The sequence below is a fragment of the Scyliorhinus canicula genome, chromosome 2 (assembly GCF_902713615.1).
Source record: "Scyliorhinus canicula chromosome 2, sScyCan1.1, whole genome shotgun sequence".
Lineage (NCBI taxonomy): Eukaryota > Metazoa > Chordata > Chondrichthyes > Carcharhiniformes > Scyliorhinidae > Scyliorhinus > Scyliorhinus canicula.
This window is the reverse complement of record NC_052147.1, coordinates 145,687,612-145,702,476: the sequence shown is the minus strand read 5'-3', so window position 1 is coordinate 145,702,476 and position 14,865 is coordinate 145,687,612. Positions and strand designations below refer to the sequence as shown.

The 14,865-nt window shown below is 49.7% G+C and overlaps 2 protein-coding genes across 3 annotated transcripts in view; both read right to left on the bottom strand.

The window, feature by feature from the left end:
- Positions 1 to 8,489, bottom strand: part of LOC119958997 — a 44,631-nt gene extending 36,142 nt beyond the window's left edge. Inside the window, exon 1 of the mRNA XM_038787536.1 lies at positions 8,427 to 8,489. The gene's annotated coding sequence lies outside the window, so the exon portion shown is untranslated. The remainder of the gene's footprint in view (positions 1 to 8,426) is intronic.
- LOC119958957 overlaps positions 8,474 to 14,865 on the bottom strand; it is a 108,155-nt gene continuing 101,763 nt past the window's right edge. For both annotated transcript variants that reach the window (XM_038787484.1, XM_038787492.1), the window contains one exon: positions 8,474 to 8,580. In XM_038787484.1, coding sequence (XP_038643412.1) covers positions 8,500 to 8,580 — 81 coding nt within the window. In that variant the 3' untranslated portion in view covers positions 8,474 to 8,499. The remainder of the gene's footprint in view (positions 8,581 to 14,865) is intronic.

The window sequence follows — 14,865 nt, the reverse complement described above, 5'->3', positions numbered from 1 at the left end:
CGGGAGACGGTGCAAGTAAGGGACTAGGATGGCAGGTTGGTTTCCACCCCATCAAAGGTTAAAACTGTGCTTGAAGCCTTTTATTGAAGTCTTTATAGATGGGAGCCCCCGAAGGAGAATTCGCCCATGAAGCAGCTTTTGGAGGAATTGTGCTTCCCGGGCTGGAGAGGGAGAGAAGGGAGGAATTGGAATCCCTATTGGGCCCCGAGGAGATTATGAAATGGTTTGGTTTAATGCCGTTGGGTAAAGCTCCGGAACCGGATGCATTACCCAATAAGTAAAGTGGATAATGGGGATCCTGTAGCTGTAGTATATCTGGACTTCTGGAAGGCATTTGATAAGGTGCCACACAGAAGGTTCATTCACAAGATTAGATCAGATGATTAGAGGTAATTTATTAGCTTGGGTCAAAGACTAGCTGACGGACAGGAGACAGAGAGTCAGGATAAAAGGGTGTGTTTCTGGACACAAAGATGTAACTAGTGGGGTGCCACAGGGTTCACTCCTTAGGTCCTAACTATTTACAATCGATATTAACAACTTGGATACAGGGACAGAAGGTTCTACAGCCAAATTTGCAGACGACACAAAAATAGGTGGGACAGTAAGTTGCAATGAGGAAATAAGAACCTTCCAAATTCATATACACAGGTTAGGTTAGTGGGCCAAAATGTGACAGATGGAGGTTGACGTGCGAAGTCAGGAATTTTGGTTGGATAAATGGGACGGCAACTTATTATCTAAATGGGGAGAGACTTCGGGATGCTCCGATGCAGAGGGATCTGGGGATCTTTGTTCATGGGTTACAGAAAACGATCATGCAGGTAAGGAAGATAATAAAGAAAGTGAAATGAATGTTGACATTTATAGCTAAAGGAATAGAGTATAAAGGTAAGGAGACGTTTTTGCAAGTGTACAAGTCATTGGTGAGATTACACCTGAATATTGTGCACAGTCCTGAGGAAAAATGTAATGACATTGGAGTTAGTTGAGAGGAGGGTCACTAGATTGAGTCCAGCGATGAGGGGTTTGTTTAGAGATTGAACAGTTTTGGCCTTTCCTCTCTAGGGTTTAGAAGAATGAGGGGGACATCAAACTGAGGTATGCAAGATTATAAGGAGTATGGATAAATTAGATGTGGAGGGGATGCTTCCTCTTGTGGGTCATTCGAGAACGAGAGGCCATAGGATAAGTGGCAGTAAATTTAAAACAGAGTTGAGGAGAAACTACTTCTCCCAAAGGGTTGTGAATCTGTGAAATTTGTTACCCCAGAGTGTGGTGGATGCTGGGACAGTGAGTAAATTTAAGGAAGAGTCAGACAGATTTTTAATTGATAATGGGTTGACGGGTCATGGAGAGCGGGCAGGACAGTGAAGTTAAGGGCAGGACGAGATCAGCTATGATCAAACGGTGGAGGAGGCTCCATGCGCCAAATGGCCTAACTCTGCTCCTATGTCTTGTGAACTTGTAAACCCATTGAGTTATATAAGAAATTTGTGGGGAGTTGACCCCACTGTTACTAGAAATGTTTATCGAATCCTTATCCCGGGGGTATTGCCAAATACACTGGCGCACGCCTGGATTTCCCTGATTTTGAAGAAGGAAAAGGACCCTACAGAATGTGGGTCACATAGATATTAAAAAGGAGATGTTGGCGTCTTGAAAAGCTTTAAGGTGGATTGGTACCCAGGGCCTGATGGTATCTACCCGACGATCACCCTCCCGCCTACAACACCCTCCATCATACATACCTGCCGCACTATGGGGTGGGGGCCCTGGGTTGGCAGGAACAGCGGGTCTGGTCCATGGGATGGACGATGATGACTACCTGCTCTGCGATGAGATCTGGTGCTCCACATCGTCAGACAATGTATGACTCCAGCCCACTTTCAACCATCCACATGGGTGACCCCTCCATGCGAGCTGGCTAATCCATCACACTCTCCAATCGATACCCTGGGGTGAAGGTGGTGGGGATGGTCAGGGGTGGGGGGCGGGGGGGGTGTGGGGGTGGGGATCCTGGGCCAGCCACAATGTCCGACATTCCACCCCCACCCCCTCCTCTGGCCAGCCCAGACTAGCCACCTGTCACACCCATCTGACAGAGCACCGCGACAGGTGTTTAACGTGAACAAATGTGTACAGGTTTGTACCCTAGCCCCTATAACTCAACTGTGCCCGACACCTTTGACTACTTAACACGTGTCTAACTTTCTGGCCTTACAGGCCCTAACGCTATGTCTAGGTGGTTCCTCAGACAGGACAGTACAGCAGGAGTGGAAATGGCAGTAAATGATTCCTGCCCTGAGACCAGGGGGGGGGGGGGTCTTCTGGGGTGTCTGGGCCTGGATGGGCTCAGCTGCTGCTCAGGTATTTTAGATGCGCCAGGTACAGGAGGTGGGAGGCCGAGGTGCTGCAGTGTTCCGGCACCTCCCCTGTGGAATCACCGGCACGGGGCCATCACCTCCTCCTCCCTCGAGGTGCCCGATGTCCCCCAGGCTTCTCTTTGGGAAGGGGGTACGAGCGCAGCTAACCCCTGAGGCTCCCCTGCCACCTGGTGCTGCCAGTCCTGGAGGCACACTCCGGTCTCGACCAGGGTCTACAGGCTCGTGGGCTTGGAACACAGGGTTGGGAATCATTTAAAAGCAAGCAGAGGACAACGATAAAAGCAATAAGAGGGGGAGAAGATGAAATATGAGTGCAAGTTAGCATGTAATATAAAAGAACATAGGAAGAGTTTCTTCCAATATATAAAAGGTAAGATAGGCAAAACTAGACATTAGACCACTATAAAATGTGGCTGGTGAAGTAATAATAGGAAACAAAGAAATGACAGATGAACTGAATACTGCAGTTACTTTGCATTAGTCTTCATGGTGGAAGATACCAGTGAGATGCCAGAGCTCCAGGAGAACCAGGGGGCAGAGGTGAGTGCAGTGGCCATCACTAAAGAGAAGGTTCTGGATAAACTGAAAGGTCTGAAGGTGGCTAAGTCACCTGGACAGGATGGACTACACCCCAGGGTCCTAAATGAGATAGTTGAGGAAATTGTGGAGCCATTGGTGGTGATCTTTCAGGAATCACTGGGAGCAGGAAGGGTCACAGTGGGGACTGGAAAGTGGCTAATGTAACAGCACCATTTAAGAAGGGAGGGAGGCAGAAGACGGTAAATGATAGGCCTGTTAGCCCGACTTCGGTCATTGGTAAGATTTTAGAGTCTGTTATTAAAGATGAGATCGCAAAGTACTTGGAAGTGCATGGTAAAATAGAACTGAGTCAGCACGGCTTTGTCAAAGGGAGGTCATGTCTGACAAATCTGTTAGAGTTCTTTGAGGAGGTAACAAGGAAGTTAGACAAAGGAGAATCAATGGACATGATTTATTTAGATTTGCAGAAGGCCTTTGAAAAGGTGCCGCATAGGAGACTGTTAAAGAAGTTAAGAGCCTATGGTGTTAAGGGGAAGATCCTGGCATGGATAGAGGATTGGCTGACGTAGAAGGCAGAGAGTGGGGACAAAGGGATCTTTTTCAGGATGGCAGCCAGTGACTAGTGCTGTGCCTCAGGGGTCTGTGCTGGGAACACAGCTTTTCACAATATACATTAATGATCTGGAAGATGGAACTGAAGGTACTGTTGCTAAGTTTACAGATGATACAAAGATCTGTAGAGGGACAGGTATTATTGAGGAAGCAAGGAGGCTGCAGAAGGATTTGGGACAAGCTAGAAGAGTGGGCAGTGAAGTGGCAAATGAAATACAATGTGGAAAAGTGTGAGGTTATGCACTTTGGAAGGAGGAATTTAGGCATAGACTATTTTCTAAATGGGAAAATGCTTAGGAAATCAGAAGCACAGAGGGACTTGGGAGTCCTTGTTCACGATTCTTTTAAGGTTAACGTGCAGGTTCAGTCGGCAGTTAGGAAGGCAACTGCAATGTTACCATTCATGTCAAGAGGGCTAGAATACAAGACCAGGGATGTACTTCTTAGGCTGTATAAGGCTCTGGTGAGACCCACTTTGGAGTATTGTGAGCAGTTTTGAATCCCGTATCAAAGGAAGGATGTGCTGGCCTTGGAAAGGGTCCAGAGGAGGTTCACAAGAATGATCCCTTGTTGTATGAGGAATGGTTGAGGACTCTGGGGCTGTACTCATTGGAGTTTAGAAGCATGAGGAGGGATCTTATTGAAACTTACAGGATACTGCGAAGCCTGGATAGAGTGGACATGGAGAGGAGTTTCCCCACTTGTAGGAAAAACTAGAACCAGAGGGCAAAATCTCAGACTAAAGGGACGATCCTGTAAAACAGAGATGAGGCGGTATTTCTTTCACCAGAGGGTGGTGAATCTGTGGAACTCTGCTGCAGAACATTGTGGAAGCCAAATAAATGTGTCTTTATGACAGAGATAGATAGGTTCTTGATTAATAAGGGGATCAGGGGTTATGGGGAGAAGGCAGGAGAATGGGGATGAGAAAATATCAGCCATGATTGAATGGCGGAGCAGACATGATGGGCCGAATGGCCTAATTCTGCTCTTGTGGTCTGATGGCAAACTGGGAAAGGACGGAACGTGCTTCCTCACAAAGTCCCGCACCTGAAAGTAACTGAACTCTTCCCACTCGGCAGCTCATATTCCTCCTCCAGATCCTCTAAACTGGCAAAGCTGATCCCTGCCTGCCGCCAGCCCCGAAACCCCACGTCCAACCGCCGTCGGCCCATCCCCCCTCCCCCCCAGGTGCAAGTCTGTGATTATCGCAAATCGGTGCCGACACCGAAGCAACTTCCAACCTCAGATGCTGCTGCCACTTTCCTCACACCCGCAGGCCGCCATCACCCCTGGGCTTGTGGAACACTTCACCGGCGAGAAGGCAGAGGCGCCATCAACAATGAGCCTAATCTCGTTTCCCTGCAAGAGGCTGCCTCCATCCGCCCCCACGCTAACCCCTTCCCCCTACCCACTTCCTCACCACAATTATGTTTGTTCCTGAATAATAATTCATTATATTTTGCAAGGTCTAGGGGAGACACGGTGGGGAGAATTCTCCGCAAGGCCCAACGCCGTTGTGAAACCCGGAGAGGTTCACAACGGCGTCGGAGGCCTCTCGGGGGGGGGGGGGGGGGGGGGCTAGGAGGGCCGTGCCGTGAATCCTGGCCGCGGGGACTTGTTGCTGGCGTCAAGGCCCGGCATGCCAAGAATGACGCAGCCGGCACGCCTAATGACATCAGCTGCGCATGCGCAGGTTGGCCAGCTCCAACCCGCGCATGCGCAGTTGCCGTCTTCCCCTCCGCTGCCCTGCAAGACGTGGCGGCTTGATCTTGCGGGGCAGCGGAGAGGAAAGAGAGTGTCCCGTTGAGACGCCGGCCTGACAATCGGTGGGCACCGATCGCGGGCCAGTCCCCTCCCGAGCACGGTCGTGGTGCTCACTCCCGTCTCCACCCCCCACAAGCTACAAAACAGCTGCTGGCGCCATGTTCACGCCGGCAGCGACCAGGTGTGGTTGACGCCGGCGTCAACCGGTCGGGAACGGTCGGCCGCTCGGCCCATCCGGGTCGGAGATTCGCGGCTCCTTGTGAAAAACGTGAGGATCGCGCCCGGTGTCGCCGTGATTAGCACTGCTGCGTCATGGCTCCGAGGTCCCAGGTTCGATGCCAGCCCTGGGTCACTGTCCGTGTGGAGTTTACACATTCTCCCCATGTCTGCGTCACTCTTCCCCATGTTAAGCTTCTATCTGGAAACCGGTCAAACCCCTCCAGAATACTCAGAATTCCCTCCGTACCTTGAGTGGGTCCGAGATATAAAGCAGCAACTTTTACGGCCCAGCGAGACTCTGTGCTCAACCCTCCCCCCCCACCCGCTCACAATCCCTTTCGAGCCTCTCAACGCCCTAAGCGCCATTGTCAATGGCTCTATTGCCAAGGCAAAAAGCAACAGGGAGAGTGGGCACCCCTGCCTTGTCCCATGGGCGTAGCCTGAAGTACACCCAGCTCACCCGATTCATCCGCATGCGGGCTACTGGTACCTTACACAACAATCGGACCCAGTCCATAAACCCCTTTCCGATCACGAATCATCCTAACACTTATTAATAATTACAATCTTTATTATTGTCACAAGTAGGCTTAAATTGCACTGCAATGAAGTTACTCTGAAAATCCCCTCGTCGCCACACTCCGGCGCCTGTTTGGGTTCACAGAAGGTGAATTCAGAAGAACGGCCAGACACGGGAGAACTTGCAGACTCTCACAAGCAGTCCCACTCCACCCAATCAAAAGCCTTCGCTGCATCCATTGCCACTGCCACCTCCACATCCTGTCCCTCCAGGGGCATCGTTAACATGTTTCGTAGTCTCCTAACATTCGGCGACAGTTGCCTCCCCTTTACAAACCCCGTCTGATCTTCCCCTTTTACCCCGGCACTCAGACCTCAATTCGTGAGGCCAGGATCTTTGCCAGCAACTTAGCCTCCACGTTTAATCGCGATATTGGGATACAGGACATGCACTGCTCTGGATCTTTATCCTTCTTTAGTATTAGGGAAACAGACGCCTGCGATAACGTAGGGGGAAGCTCTCCCTTTTCCCTCACCAGCAGGGGCCCTAGGTCTTTGCAAAGCTTCTTATAAAATTCTACAGGAAGCCCATCTGGGCCTGGGGCCTTCCCTTCCTGCATCGTTCCCATGCCCTCCACCAGTCCAATGGGGGCCCCCAGCCCCTTCACCACCACCGGGTTCAGGACTACTCTTCCTATCCCGTCCTTCACCCTTGCGACCTCCCTCGCAACCTCCTGCGTTCTGGGTTTGTGGACCAGCATCCTACTCGCCTTCTCCCCGTACTGGTTCACTGCCCCTCTGACCAACCCGAAACTGGCCTACCGCCTTCCCCGTGGACACCAGCCCAAACTCCACCTGGAGCTTCTGCCTCTCCTTCAACAATCCCGCCTCCAGGGCGTTCATCCGCAGAATCTCATCCAGAAGCCTTGTCATCTCCGTTTGCTCCATCTTATCCCAATGCCCCTGGATCGATATAAACTCCCCCCAAACCACTGCCTTGAACACCTCCCATAGTGTGATGGCTGAGATCTCACCTGAATGGCAGCCCTCACTCGCTCAAAATCTCTTCATCTACTAACAAACCTACGTCATGTCTCCACTGCGGGTTCTGGACCCCCCCCGTGGTCCACTTGCAAGTCCACCCCGTGCAGCGCCTGGTCTGAAACCACGATCGCCGAGTAACTGGTGTCGATGACCTCCGGCAACAGCGTTTTGACCACCATAAAAAAATCAATCCGAGAGTACATCCTGTGCACAGGGGGGAAGTAGAAGAACTCCCTCGCGCCCTCCCTAACCTCCACAATCCACCCCCCTCCCCCCACCCACCCTATCCTCTTCCTCCTCTGATCCCTGATCCTCAAGCCTGCTCTGCCATACAGCAAGACTATGATTGATCCTAAAGCTTAGCTGCGATACACTGCCCAATCCCCAAACCTTGATTACTTACTTTCCTTTTCTTATCAGCCTTGAATAAACGCAATGTCAGCCCTCTGCGGTAGCGAACTCTAAAGGTCACAACTTCCTCCAGCCCCACAATTCTCCATTTCTGACCTCTGACATCACTCCACCTGTGACTTCAGGGATTTGTGACACTTTGTGCAAGTTCGGGTTTGGGAGCAGATGTCTGGATGCTGTTGAGTTTTTGAAAGGTGAACAATGGAAAGCTGACCAGGACAGTATTGGAACAGCTCCGTCTAGAGGACGAGGGTTTCAGGAGCCGACGAGGTGAATGGCAGATAGGGGCAATGTCCTGGAAGTGAAAAGATAGTTTTGGTGATGGAACAGTTACATGGTTGGAAACACATCTCTGGGTCAAATAGGATGCCAAATTTGTGAATGGCCTGGGAGAGCTAAGCTAAGGACAAGTAGAGTCATGGAGTAATGGTGGGTACCGAAGACGATGGCTTTTATTTTCCCAGTATTTAGTTGAAGGACAAGCTGAGATGCTCTGAGGAAGAGAGGGAGACAAAGCCATAAATGGCATCACTAATACCTGAAATCTGGTGCCTCCCACATGTGTGGGAAACGTTGGCTGCATGTTTCCCTCATGAGAACGATAAGGCAGGATGAATAATAGGCGCTACCTGAGTTAATTACAAAAAGTGTGTTCAGTACACGTCCTGTGCCCTGTGTGACCGTTTCTGTGCATGGTCAGATATCCAGGCCCCTCAGTCTGCCTGCTCTAATTATTGTTGGTCACACTAATTTTGCTTGCTGACTCGAGGCAGGAGATCGCGAATAACTTGATCTTCACCAAAAGAGGGAAAACTCCAACATCACACCCAGGATGCAAATACATTCCATTGTGCTGTATATGTAAAACATCACTGCACACTAGTCCAGTTGTCATGACCCTCTAACCTTTAATACACATCAGCTGACCTGTTCCTGCTGGCCACTCTCCTCATGCTTGATTTTATCAGCTGCTGCTTGAGTTTCAGGATTTTCCTCTGTCTCACTCTCTACTACTTGCAATCGCCGTTAATGAAGGTCTATACATTGATAAATCCAGACTGAAACGTTTTCGTAAACCTTTCTAGATTAAAAAATAGAAATATAGTTATTTTTAGCACTGCTGCATCCAGTTTTCTCTAACTCCACACTACAAACCCCCATGTTGAACTAGATTGAATTGAGAGACAGAGTCATAGAATTTTTACAGCATGGAATGAGACTCTTCGGCCCATCACACCCATGCTAGCCATCAAGCACCTGAACCCATTTTCCAGGACTTGGCCCGTAGCCTTAGAAACACTGGCACCTCTGTCCCATCTAGGGAATATTTATATATTATATTTATATATTAAAGGACATCAGACGTCAAGGTAAATATCGAGCCGTGCGATTTCCACAGCCATTAATGTTATCACCATTTACTGGGCACTGCTTATTAACTGTGTATGTAAACACATTTTATGAATCCATTCGTTTAATATCTTTAGAATAGTGAGAGGAGATTTCTCTACTGGATGGAATATCTTGCTTTTGGAGGTTGTTTGGATGAAAACTAAATTAATTCAAGAAGATAAGGGGCGGGATACTCTAATCCTGCGGCAGAGTGTGTACTCCGTCGGAAACACCGTCTCGTATTACGACGGCGTGAACGGGCTGAACGATGACTAATTCAGGCCTGCAAAAGGGGCCAGCATGGCACTGGAGCAGTTTACTGGGCGCCGCGGGATACGCACATGTGCATTGGCACCGGCAGCCACATGCACATGTGCAGGCGCCAACGCGTGCATGCACAGTGTCTTCTTTCAATGCGCGGCCCCGATGGGCCCCGATCGCGAGCCAGGCCACATCAGAGGCACCCTCCCCCCCTGGGTCGGACCCCCCCCTTCCCCCCCACAGGCCGCCCCCCCGACCCTTCTACACTGAGTTCCCGCCAGCAGAGAGCAGGTGTGGACGACGCCGGTGGGACTCGGCGTCTTTACGATGGCCGCTCGGCCCACCTTGGGCCAAGAATCGGTAGGCCAGCCACGCAGAGTGGCCGCCCACTGGCGCCGCGCCAACCACGGAGGATCACTCTGCAGAGAATCGCATGCTGGCGTCGGGGAGGCGTGGCGCGATTTGCACCGGTCGCGGGGATTCTCCGGCCCGATCCCGGGCTGAGAGAATCGCGCCCAGGGTTCCCATGAAGAGAAATGTCCAGAAAATCCAGGACAAGGAAGCCAGCAAATACAGATGTGTCGATTGATTCGTAAGCTTCTCGAGGCTTTTCTTTTAAAAATTAAAAAAAAATAAACGTAGAGTACCCAATTATTTTTACAATTAAGGGGCAATTTAGCGTGGCCAATCCACCTATCCTGCACATCTTTGGGTTGTGGGGGTGAAACCCACACAGACGCGGGGAGAATGTGCAAACTCCACACGGACAGTGACCCAGGGCCGGGATTCGAACCCTGGTCCTCAGCGCCGTAGGCAACAATGCTAACCACTGTGCCACTATGCTGCCCATCTCGAGTCTTTTCTGCTGAGCAAATGGCGGAGGCCGTGACTGCGACTCTGGCCTCTCCATTGACGGCAGAGATGCTTACAGGGGCCTTGGCAACGGAATTTCAGAAACAGCAGTGGGCTGTCTCCGAGGATCTCCACAAGCTCCCATTTACTCGGCATTGGCATTACAGGGTATGGAGGCAGCTCTCTCGAAGCAAAGCGATCAGATTGTCTCCTTGGGAACTGAGATGGTATCGTTGTCTGGTGATAGTAAAGCACTGAGGGCCAAAGGTGGATGATGTGGAGTACCGCTCCAGGAGACAGAATCTTAGAATCATGGGATTGCCAGACAGAATGAAAGACCAAAATCTGACTGACTGCATCTCCCATGACGACGGGTTTATTATCAGATTTAATTTTTTATCATGGGTAGGTCGCCCCTTCCTGGGGTGAAGAACGGGGGTGCTGGGAATTTGATATCTCAGATCATGCCCACATTTTGTGGATCTGGTTTTCGAGCAACGTCCCTTTCAATGTCTGCCGTGGTGATTGGTCATGACGTGGTTGGCAAAGGATCTTGGAGGGCATATCCTCCACCATTGAGGAGCACATCATGTTTAATAAGTCTATCTCATCCTCAATGTTCTGGGATGACCTTAAGGCGGTCATTAGAGGGGGTGGGGGAGTTAATTTCTTCCAAGTCACACAAGGAAAGGATTGGGAAGTGGAGCGGCAGAGGCTGGTTCATTCTATCTTTGAGGTGGACCGCCTGTACCCGCTTGCCCCTACACAAAGTTGCTGGCGAGTAGGTACAATTTGAGCTCCTCTCAATGGGTAAGGTGGTGAGCCAGCTGTGGCGCTTGAGGGGGATGTGCTATGAACACTGGGAGAAAATATTTACCACACCAGCTGAGGCGGCTGGCTGCCTCCCGGGAGACGGTGCAAGTAAGGGACTAGGATGGCAGGTTGGTTTCCACCCCATCAAAGGTTAAAACTGTGCTTGAAGCATTTTATTGAAGTCTTTATAGATGGGAGCCCCCGAAGGAGAATTCGCCCATGAAGCAGCTTTTGGAGGAATTGTGCTTCCCGGGCTGGAGAGGGAGAGAAGGGAGGAATTGGAATCCCTATTGGGCCCCGAGGAGATTATGAAATGGTTTGGTTTAATGCCGTTGGGTAAAGCTCCGGACCCGGATCCATTACCCAATAAGTAAAGTGGATAATGGGGATCCTGTAGCTGTAGTATATCTGGACTTCTGGAAGGCATTTGATAAGGTGCCACACAGAAGGTTAATTCACAAGATTAGATCAGATGATTAGAGGTAATTTATTAGCTTGGGTCAAAGACTAGCTGACGGACAGGAGACAGAGAGTCAGGATAAAAGGGTGTGTTTCTGGACAACAAGATGTAACTAGTGGGGTGCCACAGGGTTCACTCCTTAGGTCCCAACTATTTACAATCGATATTAACAACTTGGATACAGGGACAGAAGGTTCTACAGCCAAATCTGCAGACGACACAAAAATAGGTGGGACAGTAAGTTGCAATGAGGAAATAAGAACCTTCCAAATTCATATACACAGGTTAGGTTAGTGGGCCAAAATGTGACAGATGGAGGTTAACGTGTGAAGTCAGGAATTTTGGTTGGATAAATGGGACGGCAACTTATTATCTAAATGGGGAGAGACTTCGGGATGCTCCGATGCAGAGGGATCTGGGGATTTTTGTTCATGAGTTACAGAAAACGAGCATGCAGGTAAGGAAGATAATAAAGAAAGTGAAATGAATGTTGACATTTATAGCTAAAGGAATAGAGTATAAAGGTAAGGAGACGTTTTTGCAAGTGTACAAGTCATTGGTGAGATTACACCTGAATATTGTGCACAGTCCTGAGGAAAAATGTAATGACATTGGAGTTAGTTGAGAGGAGGGTCACTAGATTGAGTCCAGCGATGAGGGGTTTGTTTAGAGATTGAACAGTTTTGGCCTTTCCTCTCTAGGGTTTAGAAGAATGAGGGGGACATCAAACTGAGGTATGCAAGATTATAAGAAGTATGGATAAATTAGATGTGGAGGGGATGCTTCCTCTTGTGGGTCATTCGAGAACGAGAGGCCATAGGATAAGTGGCAGTAAATTTAAAACAGAGTTGAGGAGAAACTACTTCTCCCAAAGGGTTGTGAATCTGTGAAATTCGTTACCCCAGAGTGTGGTGGATGCTGGGACAGTGAGTAAATTTAAGGAAGAGTCAGACAGATTTTTAATTGATAATGGGTTGACGGGTTATGGAGAGCGGGCAGGACAGTGAAGTTAAGGGCAGGACGAGATCAGCTATGATCAAACGGTGGAGGAGGCTCCATGCGCCAAATGGCCTAACTCTGCTCCTATGTCTTGTGAACTTGTAAACCCATTGAGTTATATAAGAAATTTGTGGGGAGTTGACCCCACTGTTACTAGAAATGTTTATCGAATCCTTATCCCGGGGGTATTGCCAAATACACTGGCGCACGCCTGGATTTCCCTGATTTTGAAGAAGGAAAAGGACCCTACAGAATGTGGGTCACATAGATATTAAAAAGGAGATGTTGGCGTCTTGAAAAGCTTTAAGGTGGATTGGTACCCAGGGCCTGATGGTATCTACCCGACGATCACCCTCCCGCCTACAACACCCTCCATCATACATACCTGCCGCACTATGGGGTGGGGGCCCTGGGTTGGCAGGAACAGCGGGTCTGGTCCATGGGATGGACGACGATGACTACCTGCTCTGCGATGAGATCTGGTGCTCCACATCGTCAGACAATGTATGACTCCAGCCCACTTTCAACCATCCACATGGGTGACCCCTCCATGAGAGCTGGCTAATCCATCACACTCTCCAATCGATACCCTGGGGTGAAGGTGGTGGGGATGGTCAGGGGTGGGGGGCGGGGGGGGTGCGGGGGTGGGGATCCTGGGCCAGCCACAATGTCCGACATTCCACCCCCACCCCCTCCTCTGGCCAGCCCAGACTAGCCACCTGTCACACCCATCTGACAGAGCACCGCGACAGGTGTTTAACGTGAACAAATGTGTACAGGTTTGTACCCTAGCCCCTATAACTCAACTGTGCCCGACACCTTTGACTACTTAACACGTGTCTAACTTTCTGGCCTTACAGGCCCTAACGCTATGTCTAGGTGGTTCCTCAGACAGGACAGTACAGCAGGAGTGGAAACGGCATGAAATGATTCCTGCCCTGAGACCAGGGGGGGGGGTCTTCTGGGGTGTCTGGGCCTGGATGGGCTCAGCTGCTGCTCAGGTATTTTAGATGCGCCAGGTACAGGAGGTGGGAGGCCGAGGTGCTGCAGTGTTCCGGCACCTCCCCTGTGGAATCACCGGCACGGGGCCATCACCTCCTCCTCCCTCGAGGTGCCCGATGTCCCCCAGGCTTCTCTTTGGGAAGGGGGTACGAGCGCAGCTAACCCCTGAGGCCCCCCTGCCACCTGGTGCTGCCAGTCCTGGAGGCCCACTCCGGTCTCGACTAGGGTCTACAGGCTCGTGGGCTTGGAACACAAGCTTGGGAATCATTTAAAAGCAAGCAGAGGACAACGATAAAAGCAATAAGAGGGGGAGAAGATGAAATATGAGTGCAAGTTAGCATGTAATATAAAAGAACATAGGAAGAGTTTCTTCTAATATACAAAAGGTAAGAAAGGCAAAACTAGACATTAGACCACTATAAAATGTGGCTAGTGAAGTTATAAAAGTCCTAAAAGAGATAGTTGAGGAAATTGTGGAGCTATTGGTGGTGATCTTTCAGGAATCACTGGGAGCAGGAAGGCTCGCAGAGGGGACTGGAAAGTGGCTAATGTAACAGCACCATTTAAGAAGGGAGGGAGGCAGAAGACGGGAAATGATAGGCCAGTTAGCCTGACTTCGGTCATTGGTAAGATTTTAGAGTCTGTTATTAAAGATGAGATCGCAAAGTACTTGGAAGTGCATGGTAAAATAGAACTGAGTCAGCACGGCTTTGTCAAATAGAGGTCATGTCTGACAAATCTGTTAGAGTTCTTTGAGGAGGTAACAAGGAAGTTAGACAAAGGAGAATCAGTGGATGTGATTTATTTAGATTTGCAGAAGGCCTTTGAAAAGGTGCCGCATAGGAGACTGTTAAAGAAGTTAAGAGCCTATGGTGTTAAGGGGAAGATCCTGGCATGGATAGAGGATTGGCTGATGTAGAAGGCAGAGAGTGGGGATAAAGGGGTCTTTTTCAGGATGGCAGCCAGTGACTAGTGCTGTGCCTCAGGGGTCTGTGCTGGGAACACAGCTTTTCACAATATACATTAATGATCTGGAAGATGGAACTGAAGGTACTGTTGCTAAGTTTACAGATGATACAAAGATCTGTAGAGGGATAGGTAGTATTGAGGAAGCAAGGGGGCTGCAGAAGGATTTGGGACAAGCTAGAAGAGTGGGCAGTGAAGTGGCAAATGAAATACAATGTGGAAAAGTGTGAGGTTATGCACTTTGGAAGGAGGAATTTAGGCAGAGACTATTTTCTAATGGGGAAATGCTTTCGAAATCAGAAGCACAGAGGGACTTGGGAGTCCTTGTTCACGATTCTTTTAAGGTTAACGTGCAGGTTCAGTCGGCAGTTAGGAAGGCAACTGCAATGTTACCATTCATGTCAAGAGGGCTAGAATACAAGACCAGGGATGTACTTCTTAGGCTGTATAAGGCTCTGGTGAGACCCACTTTGGAGTATTGTGAGCAGTTTTGAATCCCGTATCAAAGGAAGGATGTGCTGGCCTTGGAAAGGGGATTTTCCCACTTGTAGGAAAAACTAGAACCAGAGGGCAAAATCTCAGACTAAAGGGACGATCCTGTAAAACAGAGATGAGGAGGTA